Here is a 15,567-nt window from a genome sequence, read left to right on the forward strand (position 1 = left end):
CATAAACATGACACTACCCCCGGGGTTTACACAGACGAGCCGGCGAAGCAAGAAGAGCGCCAGAAGAAAGGGCCCTAGCCGGCGGGGCCCAGCCAGGACAAAAGGAGGTCCCACAAAGCGCCTACACCGGCCGCATTTGCGGTCGGGGTAGACGACGGATGGGGCCCACCTACGAAGGCTGTCCAGGCCTACACGAGATGAGGCAGGATAAAGAGGGATAATCCCCCTCGATCCCAAATCATTGAGGCCAATTTCTAGCCATAGAATAATGGCGCGTGTAATCCATTGGCCTATCCGCATATATAATTTGGACTTGGATTAAATATCTATAATCAGATGCTTCTTGAGCATAAGAAACATTTCATGTATATAAAAATTGTTTTATAAAGTATAAAAATTTAATAAAGCTTATTATTGTTCCTAAAAATAAAGTGTTAAAAATATTTTCATATTTTTAACACTTTACTTGTTATGTTACTACCAGAAAGAGTCAATTTCCTAATAAGAAATAGAATTCCATTTTAAACAATGTAGTTCGATTTTCATTTTAGGTCACGTGACTTTGGGCAAATCTCCGCCGTTTTCGCTGTTCATGTTGGAACAGCTAAAATGCGCAAAAAGTCAGCTTTGCCTCCAACCAAATACTATTATATCTATGGTTGAGGGTTGTCTCTGATCAGTCTGATCTGTAGTGACTAAAAAGGTCTACTAGGTTGGTCACCCTGCCTGCTGATAACCTATATTTTATAATTTGATATACTGAAAAATTAATATGATTGTGAATTCGTAATCGTAGATTAACAAAAAAAAAAATGAATTTCTCGACTGAAGAATTCATGACAATTNGTTATCTGAAATATTCAGGTTAGAATTTTGAAAAATTTTTTTCTCAAAAACTGGGTTCGACCGCACAAAAAAAACTTCAGATTCGTGTTCAGCACAATCGAAAATAGGGGGGTAGACAAAATTTTGGGAAAATTGGAGGTGGTGCCACTAAAGTAAATAATTACCTAAAAGACCACACATTCCAGGACTCAAAATAAGCAGATTTAGGCTAATTCACCTATATCAACAATTGCTTCGTTTGGCCGCTAGATGGCCTCAAAGTTCGTGAAAATTTTTTTAATTTTGTAAATAAGTGGAATACGGATTATTCGATTCAATCTACAAATTTTGGTGTTATACAGAGTGTTTTTTAAAACTTACAACTCTTATAAAATTGATGTATGGTGATAATATCCATTCATAACTTTTTCCTCTTTCGAGCAATAATGATAACTATTTTTTATTTGATAGGTGATACAATTTGGAAGTTTTTGGGCCTCTTATAGAATTTTGATTAAATGGGCGGTTTGGGTACAAAAAAATATTTTTTAAATATCTACATTATCTTGCCACCCATATTACAATACTTAATGGTGCTAGTAGGCACTGATTTTGTAGGTTGACTGTAATTTCAGTTTGATCTTTAAGTCATTGTACCTGCCAATTCTTAATGAGTGTTTACTACGGTAAGATATACTACATGTTACTTTGATATGGATACACGCACACACATACGACGAGTTATGTAAAAACAATCAAATACAATAAAAAATGCTGGAGATAAAAGTAACAAAGTCGATATTATTAGATTTAATACAACTTATTATAAAAACTGTTCAAAATGACCACCGTTGTTTCTACAACAAAGGTTAATTCGGTTAATTTTCCGTTTAAATCCGAGGATTAAAGATGTTTACTCCTCGCATTGACTAGACAATTTGAAAATAAATAACAACATTTATTGTGTGTGTTAAACTGGAAAAAAAACCTGTTACATCGCCAGAAAATATTTTATTTCTGCATTAAATAAAAAATACATTTGCTACTAAATACAAGTATAGTACAACAAAACATTTCAAAAAGTTGATTAACAAACACTTGTTATTTAATTTTGCAGGGATTAGAAAAGTGACAACAACTATTGCACAACACTATTTTTAAAGCATTTGCACGATTTATTGCATCACTTTTTAGTACAGTTGCATTTCAGCATTCCCTGACCACCGGTGGTAGAACTAATAGATACGGCTGATCGAAGACTCGTTTTACATTCAAGAACTTCAGCTACCGTCATAAATCCTCCTAGTCAATGTGAGGAGTAAACACCTTTAATCCTCAGATTGACTATCGGATCAGGCATTTTGCAGATTGCCTAAAACAGCGTAATAGATTTACAGATTACCCAAAGTAGTATTGGTTTTGCATAATATCCGGTGAATTGGAGTACTTAAATCGATGTGTGCTATCTGCCCGGGTTTCGAATCCCGCGGCCGGCAGACCGTAGATTAGCTATGCTTGTACGGAGAATTGGCACCCTCTGTGCAGGTATGGTAGGGTGGAAGAATGTTGGCTTGGGTTAATGTGAGAAATTGACACCGGTTGGCATTTGATCACCAATCTAATTAATGAGGTTTTTAAGGTTTCCCTCATTCCTGCACTGAATGGTGGTTAGGGCCTACCAACATAAGTCGTTCCTGGGCGCAAACGCGGCCTGCGTAATAATAACATACCGCCTCCTCTCCCGCACAAGTCTCCGACTTCTGGGCTAATTCTAGTAGTTAGAATGAGAAGTAGAGATATTATTATTATTATTATTTCGCACATTGCCCGATTTTGTACATTGCCGGTAACATATACAACTCGTATATTGATTCTAAATTTAGTTTGGGAAAAGTGTTTGTTGGATGCACCTTCAAAAAATCTATCTCGTACATACCTCGTGTTCTCTGAAATTCGAAACCGTGTCCAAATATGACGCAATTTATAAGGCTAAAAACCAGAAAATTATATAAGAGATTTTTTTATCCCAAAAATAATCACGGATTCATGATCAGGACCCCAGAAATACCTACTATCCAAATTTTTGTTGCGATAGTATTCAGGGTGCTATGGATAATTTGTGTAGCTTTCCTAATGGTAATGAAATAAAAACTACAATTTGAGATTAAGAAAGAATGTCACTTTTAAATATAATTTATCCATTTTGATATATTCAAAATAGTTTGTGCACAGCTCTATTTCCCATTTATCAAAGTTTATGTATGGAGCACCAGTGACTCAAGTCCTAGACGGTACAATATTATTATTTTAAGAAGGCGAACATAGTATACATGGTCAGATTTGACTTTTTTACTTTAATCTATTAGTAAGTCCACCCATTAGCTGAGGTTTACAGGGTTATGTTGAATAGATCTGAAATAAAAGACAATAAATACCATCTTTGAATTTTTAATAAACTCAAATAAATTATACACGAAACTATCAAGAAAAATGTTGAAGGAAATGCGAAATAATATAGGGTAGGTACTTAACTTTCGAAATACAGGGTGGTGACGTTAATGTTTCAGGGATTACTTTAAGTACCAATTGGCTAATGTAAGAAATATTTTTTAAATATTATTAGTTCGAAAGATATTTAAAAAAATCTATGAAAGTGAACAGCTTCACCACCATTTATCTCAATAACGGTGCATTTTATGAAAAATATTTATATGACAATTATTTTTATATTTTATTTCAAAGACAAAGTATCTATTTCAGTTAGACGGCCCTCCTGTGCACAACAATACAGTTGCTGTTAAGAAATTGGCATTTGTCAAATTTGTTGTCAAATTATTGTTATGTCTATAATAGTTTTTAGTAAGTTTTTGCCGAAAATTTTAATAAAAATGCTTGGGGGTAGTTTAAATTATAGTAGTGAGGATTATTTTAATTTGTTGGACAATGTGACAAAGTAATTTCAAGAACATGTAGAGAATTTGCTGCTTTGTACATCGTCCTTAAATAACAAACAAATTAAAATAATCTTTATTAGTGTAATTTAAACAACCCCCAGTCATTTTTATTTAAATTCAGCAAAAACTATTATAGACACAATAAATAATTTGGCAACTGACTTGACAAATGTCAAGTTATTTCAATTGTTTTCGGAGTGTTCTCTAAAAGTAGTAACGGAAACAGTAATATGGCTTGAAAGGAAATTTCAATCTGCATACTACAGAGTACAGGGTGTTCCATTTAAATTAACAGCTACAGCTATTAACTTCAAAATGTAACAGCAAAAATGAAACACATAGTATTAAATGTTTTAAGTTGTTGGTGTACTATAATTTAGTGTTACCTATGCCCTTTACAGGTACCAGAAATCCACTTGATATCATCCTGAAAAGAGTTACTAGCATCTCCGCGGACCCCTGCGTCTCAAATTTTTTCTTGAATAATTAATATTTCAAAATCTTTTACTCCTAGGTATAGGGAATATTTAATAAAGTGACTTTCAAATTTCACGTAGAATCCGAAAATGCAATAATATGTAGGGCAAGGGTTGGCAAGTAATTTTAGGTGGAGTCCGGATACTTCTGAAAATATGTAATGAGGTTCAGAAAAAAGTTCATATTCCTCACTAATTTTTTATTTTAATATGCACTCACAAAATAATGTGAAATACAATAGATAGGCATATTTGTATTAAAAAATCAATGGGAGAAATTACATTTGCGGTCTTGAGTCAGTTTTTTTTACTAACTTACTAACCATTAAAAAATGTTCAAACGTATTGTTATCTATAGAAAAATATATTTTTTTAAATAATTTGAGTAATTATGCTTTCAAAAAATTTTTGGAGGTCCAGTATTTTACCTTCCGAGGTCCGGAACAAGACCGCGGTCTGCTAGTTGCCGACCGCTGATGTAGGGTATCCCATTTAAAATAAGATAGTTAATGTCGATGTAGTGGCAGCTTGTTGCTTAAATTTCAAGATCTACATCTAGAAGAGTTCCAAAGAAATACATTGAGCAATGTATGATATTTTGGTAGTTAAGGAAATGTTGTAAATAAAATAATAATAACAAAAAATATATCTTTGCATAATACATGTTACATTTACAAAGCCATATAACATTGGATTGTATTTTTATAAAATAAATGTTTTAAGAAGATAATCATATTTAATTTCTGCTTAAATTTCAAGATCTACGTCTAGAGTGCCAAAGAAATAGATCAGGACAGCGTATGATATTTTGGTATTTAACGAAATGTTGTAAATAAAATAATTATGACAAAAAATATATCTTTGAGTAATACATGTTACATTTACAAAGATAATCATATTTAATTTAAAGCAAGTATACATATAACAAGAAGTATAACTGGAAGTGCCATAAAATCCTAAATATTTTAGCTGTGTTGCTAGGTTGCCAAATTTTTTGATTTATCGAATAAGTACTTTCTGAGATATCGATAGTGGCTATTCGTGGTGGGACACCCTGTATATGCATCTAAAAATTTTGCAAAGCATAGAATTCAGTATATTGATAATGTTCAGTGGAGCATCTACTAAGTTATTCACTTTAAATAAGATGCAATCAGTTTTATCCTTATTTAAAATTAATTTGTTTTTGGGGAACCAGTTTCATCGATTTCATTGGTACATTAACTAGTTTCAATATATTCATATAATTAGATCCCTTTATTAATCAATTATTGGTATGATCTGCAATCTGCATAGATAATGATAAATTGTTTACTTTTATCCAAAATTATATTGTTAAAATCATTACAAAAACTATGAATGAGAGAGGTCCAAGTATACTGCCCTGTGGCATCCCTCTCAACAATGAAATGAATTTGGTTTACCTGTTCTAGCAAACTTAATTCAATTTGAATTGTACAAATCGTTAGCAGAAGTTACATGGAAAAAAACAAAATATTTATCTCTCTAGCAACTTTGGAAAGAAACAAGTTTATTAAAATCATCTTATTTTGACACCAATAAATTTGTTGTTTGGTAACTTCATTTTATATATTATGTAACTTACTGTGTTATGATCCTACATTATTTCTGGCATAGTTATGTCTTGCTTTATTTTTGACAGTGTTTTTTCTATTTTTAAAATTTTATATTTTTTTTATATATTTAAGCTATTTAAATGAAATTTACAAAGGTATTAGACCGGCCGTCCTTTGAATGCGAAGTAGTGAATAATTTTTTTTTTTTGTAGATACTTCCTGTAGTACTTCAAGGAATATTGAGATTAATCAAATTCAAATATTTCCCTGAAGAAGCTATTCATTCGATATTAAATACAATATTTCTCAATGTAGCATGTCAACAACAGCAACAATCTGACCGATACGTTATATATCAAATCTTTCAGTTATCATTAGAAAAGTACAAAGAAGGTATGTTGGAAATTTGAAATTAATATATAATAGGTTGGGGAATAAGTAATGTCCGTTGTTTTCAAATTAAAAATTCACTTGAAAATTAAAAACACTGGCAAATTGACACATGCCATTCGAAAGACATTTTGATCTATCAGTTGTATTTTTGGTTGCTTCATTAAATATAATTTTTATGAATTTTCATTAATTTGAAATGAAATGTCAAGCTGATAAAATTGATTATTTTCAACACTTGCTTTTTGTTTTTAATGGAGAAGAGGAAAACGCTAAAGCCGTTCAAACTACTTGGGAAATTTGTGCCGTATATGGCAAAGATGTGAATCGTTCCAGACACCCTGTTGAATTTGATGAAGAGCAGTTGAGTCGACTTTTTCACGAAAATCCAAGATAATTAACAAGGCTCAGGAGATGGGCGGTGTTCACAAAACAGTAGTAAACCATCTGCATTCAATGGGAAAAGTTCAAAAACTCGACACGTGGGTCCCACATGTTTTGAACAAAAACAATAAGAGTCGATGCTTCGCAGTTGCTGCTCTGTTGTCATTGATCAATATGTGGTTATAAAGAACGTATTCTTCATCGTATTGTCACGGGTGTTGAAAAATGGTGTCTGTATGTGAACTTGAAACAGCGGAAAGAATGGTTAAGGCCCAAAAAACAGTCAACTCCACAGACAAGACCAGAACTTCATTTTCGAAAGACAGTGTTATGTGTCAGGTGGGATTCTTTATTACGAACTCTTACCAAACAATCAAATTGTCAATGCAGAACTCTATGTCCAATAAATACGGTGACTCCACGCAGCTATTCCACAAAAAAGACCGGATAGGCAATACAATCTTTTTTTGCAACATGACAATGCGTAGTCACATATCGCCAATATGACCAAAACGGCCATTCAGGAGTTGAATTGGAAAGTTCTGTCCCACCTGCCATACTCTCCTGATCTCACTCCTCCTAATTTTTACCTCTTCCGCTCTTTGCTAAACTCCTTACGCAGTGTTTTTTTTAATAACGACAGTGAGTTACGAACTTGGTTGGATATGTTTTTCGAATCAAAACCAGAGGATTACTACAGAAGAGGCATCGAAAAATTTGATAAACTTTGAGAGGTCATAAATAACGATAGAGAATGCATCACTGATTAGCATATTGATAATTGTAGAATTAACAAGTTCATGTTTTTAAAAACAAGCTTTTAGTGCCACCATGCATTGTCATCCAAACTAAACATGTATGCAAAATTTCAGCTCAATCGGTTGGGGATAACTGTTTTAAAATTCAGTTGCAAGATTTGATCCATACTAACAAGGCGAGTTAAATAAAAGGATAAAATATCTTGAAAAAAAAAACGGACATTACTTATTCCCCAGTCTTATATTAACAATCTATAAGTTATTCAATTAAGTAGTTGATAAAGATGTGGATAAAAAGATTGCTTTAATTTACGAGGTCTGTTAGAAAAGTATCCAACTTTTGGCCAAAGAAAAAAAACTGGCATACCTGGAGCATTGGAAACTTAATCACCCTCGAAGTAGTCTCCTTGGGCTTCCACACACTTCTCCCAGCGGTGCTGCCATTGTTGCAAGCACTCCGAGAAGGCCACTTTCGGAATGGAGTTTAATTTAGCTGTTGTTGCAGCCATAATATCCTCTCTTGTCTGAAATCGCTTTGTCGCAGGGGGCCATATCAGGAGAGTAAGGAGCTATCTCTTGCACCGCACAGCATCACGTGGGCATCTGAGAACATCCCTGTAGTACTCTTTGGTGACTGTTTTACCCTGAGGTGCGTACTCGTGGTATACCACACTGTGGTAGTCAAAGAAAGCAGTCACACCACTTTCACGTTGCTGCGCACTTGGCAGGCCTTCTTTACTCTTGATGACGTGGAATGCTTCCACTGTGACGACTGGGATTTGGTTTCTGGGTTATACCCGTACACCCAAGACTCATCACCATTGATGATGATATTCATGAAGTGGGGGTCTTCTTCTTCTTCCTCTACTTCTAGTGTAAGGTCTAGTTCTAGTGGTTGGTCCTAATAAGTCCCATAGCACTGGGGCCTGATTAGGTCTATTGTGCATCCCACTACTAGTCCTATTCAGCAAGTAGATTTGTCCTTTTTACAAAGTCCAAAAGCTTCCTTGCTGACACTTCTCTCAGTTCCAGTAGGGTCTCCCAAGGAGCGCCATTCTGCTACGTGCAAATCCCGGGCACTCGCCCAGGATATGCAGAGAAGTTTCATCCGCCGATTCACATCCTCGGCAGACCGGACTGTCTACAAGCTTTAGCTTATGTAGATGTTTCCTAAAGTGACAGTGTCCCGTTATGAGTCCTGTCACTCTCCTGAGCCGGATTCTATTCAAGCTCAGTAGCTCATTCGCTCTTCCCTTCGAAGGATACTCCATAAGCTCCTTAGAATGGCTATGTCCTGGCCTTGAAGTCCAGTATTTCCTATGTTCTGTCTCTGTCCATTTGCCCAGAGCCCGCCTGACCACACTGGGAGATGTGCCACAGAAGGGCTCCGGGCCAATGAACACTGTCTCGGATCCCTTCCTAGCAAGTTCATCCGCTTTCTCATTTCCACAAATGCCTTTGTGCCCTGGCACCCAACACAGTCTGACTGTATTGTTGGTGGCCAGTTCAGTCAGCATTTGTAAACAGTCCCACACCAGTTTTGAACTTACCTTGTGTGCGGCTAAAGCTTTAATTGCAGCTTGACTATCAGAGAATATATATATGAGTTTACGTCTATAACCTCTACGTACATTCTCTGCCAGACACGCCATTATCGCGAAGATTTCTGCTTGGAATACAGTAGGGAACTCCCCCAGACTGTAGCTTGCACTCCATCTGGGTCTGAGTCCATATATTCCTGCACCCGTCCCTCTGGTCATTTTGGAGCCATCTGTAAACCATACTAGGCTCCACCTTTCCAGGGTATTAAACCTTTCCTCCCACTCGCTTTGATCCTCTATTCGAGTCTCAAATGGCTTGTGGAAGTGAAACTTTGGAACCATCTTGTCGGATACCATCCCAAGAATTGGTTCCGACATAGATGTATCTTTGATCCTGGAGTGGGAACCACCCCTCCAGTCATTATTATTCCTGAGTCGATATGCTGCTAGCCGCGCTTCTCTCTCCACCACTATATGCAGCGGTGGCAGATTTAGCATGACTTCTAGTGCAGCTGTCGGGGTCGATGCCATCGCCCCCGTTATACCTAAACAGGCCAATCTCTGAATTCTATTCAGTTTTTCCTTCGCTGTGGTCTGTTGTGTTTTCTGCCACCATACCACCGCGCCGTAAAGAATCCTGGGTCTTACTATCGACGTATACAACCAGTGTGACATCTTTGGTTTCAGTCCCCAGGTTTTCCCAATAAGGCGGCGGCATACACACAGTGTCTGCTTCGCCTTACTCACCACTTTTTCCAAGTGCGCATTCCAGGTAAGCTTATTATCCAGTATCACTCCTAGATATTTTACTTCCCTGGAAAGTGTAATGCCCCTCTCCCCTATTATAGGTTCAGAGAGTCCAGTTAAATTTCTTCTCCTGGTGAAGGGTACTACGACCGTTTTGTCAGGGTTTACTGACAGTGCCTGCCCCTTACACCAGTCATCTATCCATTTCAAAGCCTCTTTCATGAGTTCTGAAACGATAATATTATGTTTCCCGACTATGAGAACGACCAAGTCGTCCGCATAGCCTTGTGTATAAAACCCCTTTCGATTAAGGCCCTCCAGTGCGCCGTCCACCACTAATCCCCATAACAAGGGAGACAGTACGCCTCCCTGGGGGCAGCCCCGGCCTACCTTACACCTGGATGTCTCTCCCGAAAGGGTAGCTGTTACTGTCCGGTTTCTCAACATGGTATCTATCCAACGACACAAAGTGTCTTCAAGGCCCCTGTTGCGAACTGCCGAATTAATAGATTCGAAAGGTGTATTGTCAAATGCCCCTTCAATATCTAAAAAAGCTGCCAAAGCTAGATCTTTGTCGTCCATTGCCCTCTCTATCCTAGAGACTAGGCTATGAAGGGCTGTGTCGACTGATCTGCCTGCCTGATAGGCGTATTGGTACCTGTGCAGAGGATTTGCCCTCAATACCCCGTCCCTTATATGCCTGTCAACTATTCTCTCCAACGTTTTCAGGAGGAAAGATGTTAAACTTATCGGGCGATATGCCTTTGCCTGGGCATACGATGGACGCCCTGGTTTAGGAATAAACGCCACGTTCGTCGATCTCCATGCCAGCGGTATATAACTAAGTGCAATGCTGGCTCTAAAGATGTGAATTAAAACCGGAGCTAGACAGTCCACCCCCTGCTGTAACAGTACAGGTAGGATTCCATCGGCTCCTGGTGATTTAAATGGGTCAAAAGAAGAACTTATTGCCCATCTTATTCGTGACTGACTCACCACCGTCTTGGCAACCTCCCAGTTCTGTCGAGACCCGGTCGTTACCCTCTGCTGGTGATCCCAGTCATGTTCATCTCCGTGGTTTAATAACCTGGAGCCCGTAAAGTGAGTATTTAGAAGTAATTCCAATGTCTCCCTTCCAGTTTTAATGTATTTCCCACTCGGTGCTTTAAGAGACCCGAGTTTCGTATTACCGTTCTTAGAGAGAAGTCTCTGGAGTTTAGCACACTGTGGGACACTATCAATATCCTCACAGAACTTCCTCCATGAGTCTCTTCGCTTTCCTAATTTCTTTATTATACTCAGTGAGGGTTGCTCTATAAGCCTCCCACTCTCCTGTCTGCTTTGCTCTATTGAATAGTCCTTGTCTGTCCCCTCAACTGTGTGAGTTTCTTGCTCCACCAGGGTACGGTGTGCTTGTCGGACCTCACTTTGATAGGACAGCTATATTCATATGATCTTGTGACGGCGTTTTGGAGTTCCTCCACAGCCCTCTCAAGATCATATGTGTTCCTTAATTTTGTACAGATTTCCCTAGTCTTGGCCTGTAACTCCATTCTATAGGAGTCCCAGTCAGTTCTTTTTGGGTCTCTGTAGGTTCTTACTTGCGGATTATAATCCGTTATGATCTCAAAGTGGATATATCTATGATCTGACATTGACGGCTCATTCGACACATGCCACCTTGCAATATTATAACATACCGGTCCCAATCCCACTGTTATATCGATGACTTCACTCCTATTTTTTATAACAAAGGTGGGCTCGTTCCCAACATTCAAAATCTCTAGATTATAACTAAAAAGAAAATCTAATAAAGACTCACCTCGATCGTTGACATCACTGCTTCCCCACACCGTATGGTGTGAGTTGGCATCACATCCCACGATGAGTTGTTTCTTCTCCTTCTCGCACCGGGTTACCAGGTCCCTCAGTTCCCTGGTTGAAGGAGATTCTTTCTTATCGTAAGGACGCTGAGCAAATCACCAGTTGTCTCTGCGTTCCCTCCGATACATAAGTCACTTCGGCCGCCACCAGGTCATCCGTGCAGAACCCTGGAAGAGGAAAAATGTTGATGCTACTCTTATAATAAATACAAGCCCTAGGTCTAGTTTGGTGGCTACAATACAGTAAGCCACCATTACTTACCTGCAATCCTCTGACCCGGGATCCATGTACCCAAGGCTCCTGGATCAAAACCAAATCCGCATTTGCGCGCGCCACACTGACACAGAGAGCAGCAGATGCCGCTCTACTGTGCTGAATGTTCGCTTGTATCACCTGGAATTTGACCAGATAATACAGATTTTGGTCCCTCCTGATCTTCATCAGAAGGTCCCAAATCTACCCTGACCTTCTCCAGGTTCCTAAAAAGGACCCTGGTGAAGTTCAGAAATGGTCTGAAGCCCTCCTTCTGAAGTACCTTGACACTCATCTCATCTACTGAGAGGACTAGGGTCTGGCCCTTCTCCTCAACCTTGCGGTTGATTAGCTTCCAGGCCCCCATCCTCAATTCCCCGTTCTGGTTTTCCAGATGGCGCATTCCGGGTCATCCTGATGACCCGGAAACCATACGGTGAACTTAGCGAACTTAGGTAGGTCCCTAGGCTCAACAGCGCTGAGTCTAGCCCCCTCCCAAGGCACCAAGCTCGCCATAGTCATTTTCAGCCATTGCAGGCTCTCCTCGTTGAAGGCGGTGATTGCTAGCGTTCCCCCCCCTTCGACTACACTCCAGGAAGCGCGGTCGTGTGATCCCATCAAAGGCCCCCAGAAGCGCCGACTGGACAAGTAGACTAGACTTCCGGGTATCCATGGGGGACCACCACTGCTTGGATCCCCGACAGCGCCTCCCCATAAGTCTTGCCACGCTGTCCCGTGGCCTTAGGCCTCTTAGAAACAGGCCGCTCGGAAATCGGCTCACTACCGTCCGACTGTCTACATTTCTTCCCGAGTCCACTTGGCCCCAGTTCAGCTGCCTACAGAGTTAGAGTGGTACTCGAGCCAGGTTCCGTCACCGGCCCCTGTCCTTTTCCCCCCTCTGTCTTCCGCAGTTTTTTAAGTTTGCGCTTTTGCGCACCAGACAATTGTTTCCTACCTTCCAGGTTCAGTCTGTCGACTCCCCTAGAGATAGCAGTCACTGGTGTTTGCTTCCCAGTGGCTGTTTTATTTTCCGCCCGGTCAGCAATTACTGCTTCCCCGGCAGATGTGGACGGCCCCCTTTTTGGGTTCCTGTTTTTTAGATTCTTGGTCCAATACCTGACGGAAGGCTGAATACGATGGGGTGTGCCAGGTTCCCCAAAGAGATCGTTCACGATGCGACATTTTTACCTACCCCCGCACCATTCAGCTCTCGGCACAATGCATTTCCACCTTGGCTTGGGTAGCTGAGCTGTTTCTTAGTTTTCACTACTCTCCCTCAACCCTTCCAGCTTGGGTGACCCTGCCAGGAGTATGAAACTCCCGCCGGTTTAGCTCTTGGGTTCACTGTAGCTACTTAAGCCCCTCCAGGAAGGGAACTGTTTGTGGAATCCAGCATGTCCTGTGAGTCTTCAACACGAAGTTGCTTTAGCTCCGCCGTGAGCAGTATGCCAAAAAAGTGCTGATTCCCATCTCTTCCACAATTTCTCGGATAGTCACACAATGGTTCCGCATCACCACAGCAGTCACTTTGACCTCGTCATTTCGACATGTTCAACAGCCGACCAGAGTGTGGCTCGCTCTTCACCGATGTGCGGTCATATTTAAACTTTGTACCACTCCTTAATCTGTGTGATGCTCATAGCATCGTCACCGAAAACTATCTGCATCTTCCGCATGGCAAAATTTGATGCAGTAGCACTGCTCCTGTCGTTCTTTCATTTTCCTTGTAGTAAAAAAACCGTCGAGAGCACTACACACTACCTCACTCAAATGCTGCCGCTATAAACAGACGGCAAAAAATTTACACATGCGCACAAAAGTTCAAGGTAAGCCCATGCAAGCGAGCTTGATTCAAATCCATCAGGTTTTCACAAAACAAAATAAGGTCTGATACATTTCTAACGTACCTCGTATCTCTGCAGGGCTGTCATTCTAATTTGTTTACAATTTTCAAAATATGTTGTCATAAACCATGCTTGCTTTGTACAGGGTGGTACAATTTTAAAAAGAAAACATCAGGTAATAGGACAATTATTTTAAGCAAATAGTTTTATATCAACATAGGTCGTAGAATGGCCCATTTTCGAGATACAGGCTGTTGAAATTAGAAGAAAACATGACAATTTATGAATTATCTCTGGCAATGTTTGACATTAAAACTATGGATGAAGGTTGGGTCACTGGTTTATAGAATTAAAAAAAAATTCTTACTGAATTACAAATATGTCAACCAATACTGTAGATACGGGAGTTGGTACAACAAAACGTCAGAATTTCTAGCCCACTGACTATTCTGCAAATTCGATTAGTGCTCTTCATTGTCAATGGAATTCTTTAAGAAAAAAATCTCTTCTGTTTTGTTTGGAGGACAAACTTTTATATTCAAAAAATGTGATATATTTTTAAATTTTAGCACCCTGCATCTCAAAAACAAAGTATTCTACAACCCATGTTCATATGAAACTTATTGCTTAAAGTAATTCGTTTTATAATTGACATTTCTGTTTTAAAAATATAAAACATAAAAACATAAAACACACCACAGAAATGAGCAGAAAAAGCTTTTATAAAATTAGTTTTAGATTCATTTTCAGCAATGTTTCTTTCTTTTTATTAATTGATGAAACAATTTCAATATTTGTTATCTGTTTTATTAACTTAAATTGTATTTTTTCCAGAAGATTAATATTTCAAATAGATATATTTTGTTGTGTTAATATTTGAATATGAATACGACACAGAATAAACTGGAACCATCATTAACACTCATATCTACCACATAATTTTGTGTAATTATGTGCTAAAATAGTTTTGCAGAAATTTGTAAAATTAATACGTGGATGCAGATTAATTTTAAACTAGCTCCTCCATTCTAAAAAGAAATATGTACAATATTCTAATAGGCAAAGCAATAACACCAGAATTTGTTTATTTTTAAAAAAAGTTATAAATTCTGTTCAAAATTAAAACTGCACAATATAATTTGTAAAGAAGTAATGTATTTAAATGATTTTAAACAATATTACATATTTGGTAAATAACAGTTGAAAACAAAAACAAAATATGTTTAAGGCTGTGAGATACTTTTATTCAGTGCCAGATTATTTAAAAAATTTATTAATGTCATGATTTTCATTTAAAATCTTTTTCTCTGGCAGATTTAAATGAATAACAAACAACAAATTTTGCTGTTTTTAAAACAATATAATAGTCACTTAGCATTCCCACTAACGTTGCCTTAGAAACTAAGTCATTTTAAAACACTATATGCTGAAGAAACAAATTCAGTTTAATTTAGGATATTTTTTTTTTACCTTCATGTGGGTAGGTGGTATTAGTTTACAAAGAAATTTTTTAATCCTTGACTCAAAAAAAATTTAATGAATCGAATAGCAATTAAATCATTGGCTTTTTTCCTGTTTGCTAGATTTGTAAAATCATTGTCAGATATTTTCAATTTTATTTATTGTTTCTTGACAAGAATAACAAGTTTTTGGAAGATTTTTATTTGAATCATTTTACACTGATACACTGTAGGTTACATAAGCTTAGATATTATTGAGAAAATTGACATGCGTCTTTCAATTTAATTGGAAGTGTATTAAATTGTATGGTTTTAAATAATTTTAATAGGCCAATACTTTAGAGCCAAAGTTTCATAATTTTACACTAATCTTAAGCCTAATCTTAGTATTAATCAGGAACTTGGAACAGGCATTTGTTCCTGTTCTTTGCCATGGACAAACAAAAATGACGAACATTCTCTATATGAACGCAAT

The 15,567-nt window shown here is 38.0% G+C and overlaps 1 protein-coding gene across 2 annotated transcripts in view; it reads left to right on the forward strand.

Annotated features, from left to right (window-relative positions):
* The window catches only part of LOC108914647 (MMS19 nucleotide excision repair protein homolog), a 46,982-nt gene that overhangs the window by 2,458 nt on the left and 28,957 nt on the right, over positions 1–15,567 (forward strand). For both annotated transcript variants that reach the window (XM_018720493.2, XM_023456067.1), the window contains exon 3: positions 6,045–6,225. In XM_018720493.2, the coding sequence (XP_018576009.1) occupies positions 6,045–6,225 (181 nt within the window). The remainder of the gene's footprint in view (positions 1–6,044; positions 6,226–15,567) is intronic.

The sequence above is a fragment of the Anoplophora glabripennis genome, unplaced genomic scaffold, assembly GCF_000390285.2.
Source record: "Anoplophora glabripennis isolate ALB-LARVAE unplaced genomic scaffold, Agla_2.0 scaffold1113, whole genome shotgun sequence".
In the NCBI taxonomy this organism is placed as follows: Eukaryota; Metazoa; Arthropoda; class Insecta; order Coleoptera; family Cerambycidae; genus Anoplophora; species Anoplophora glabripennis.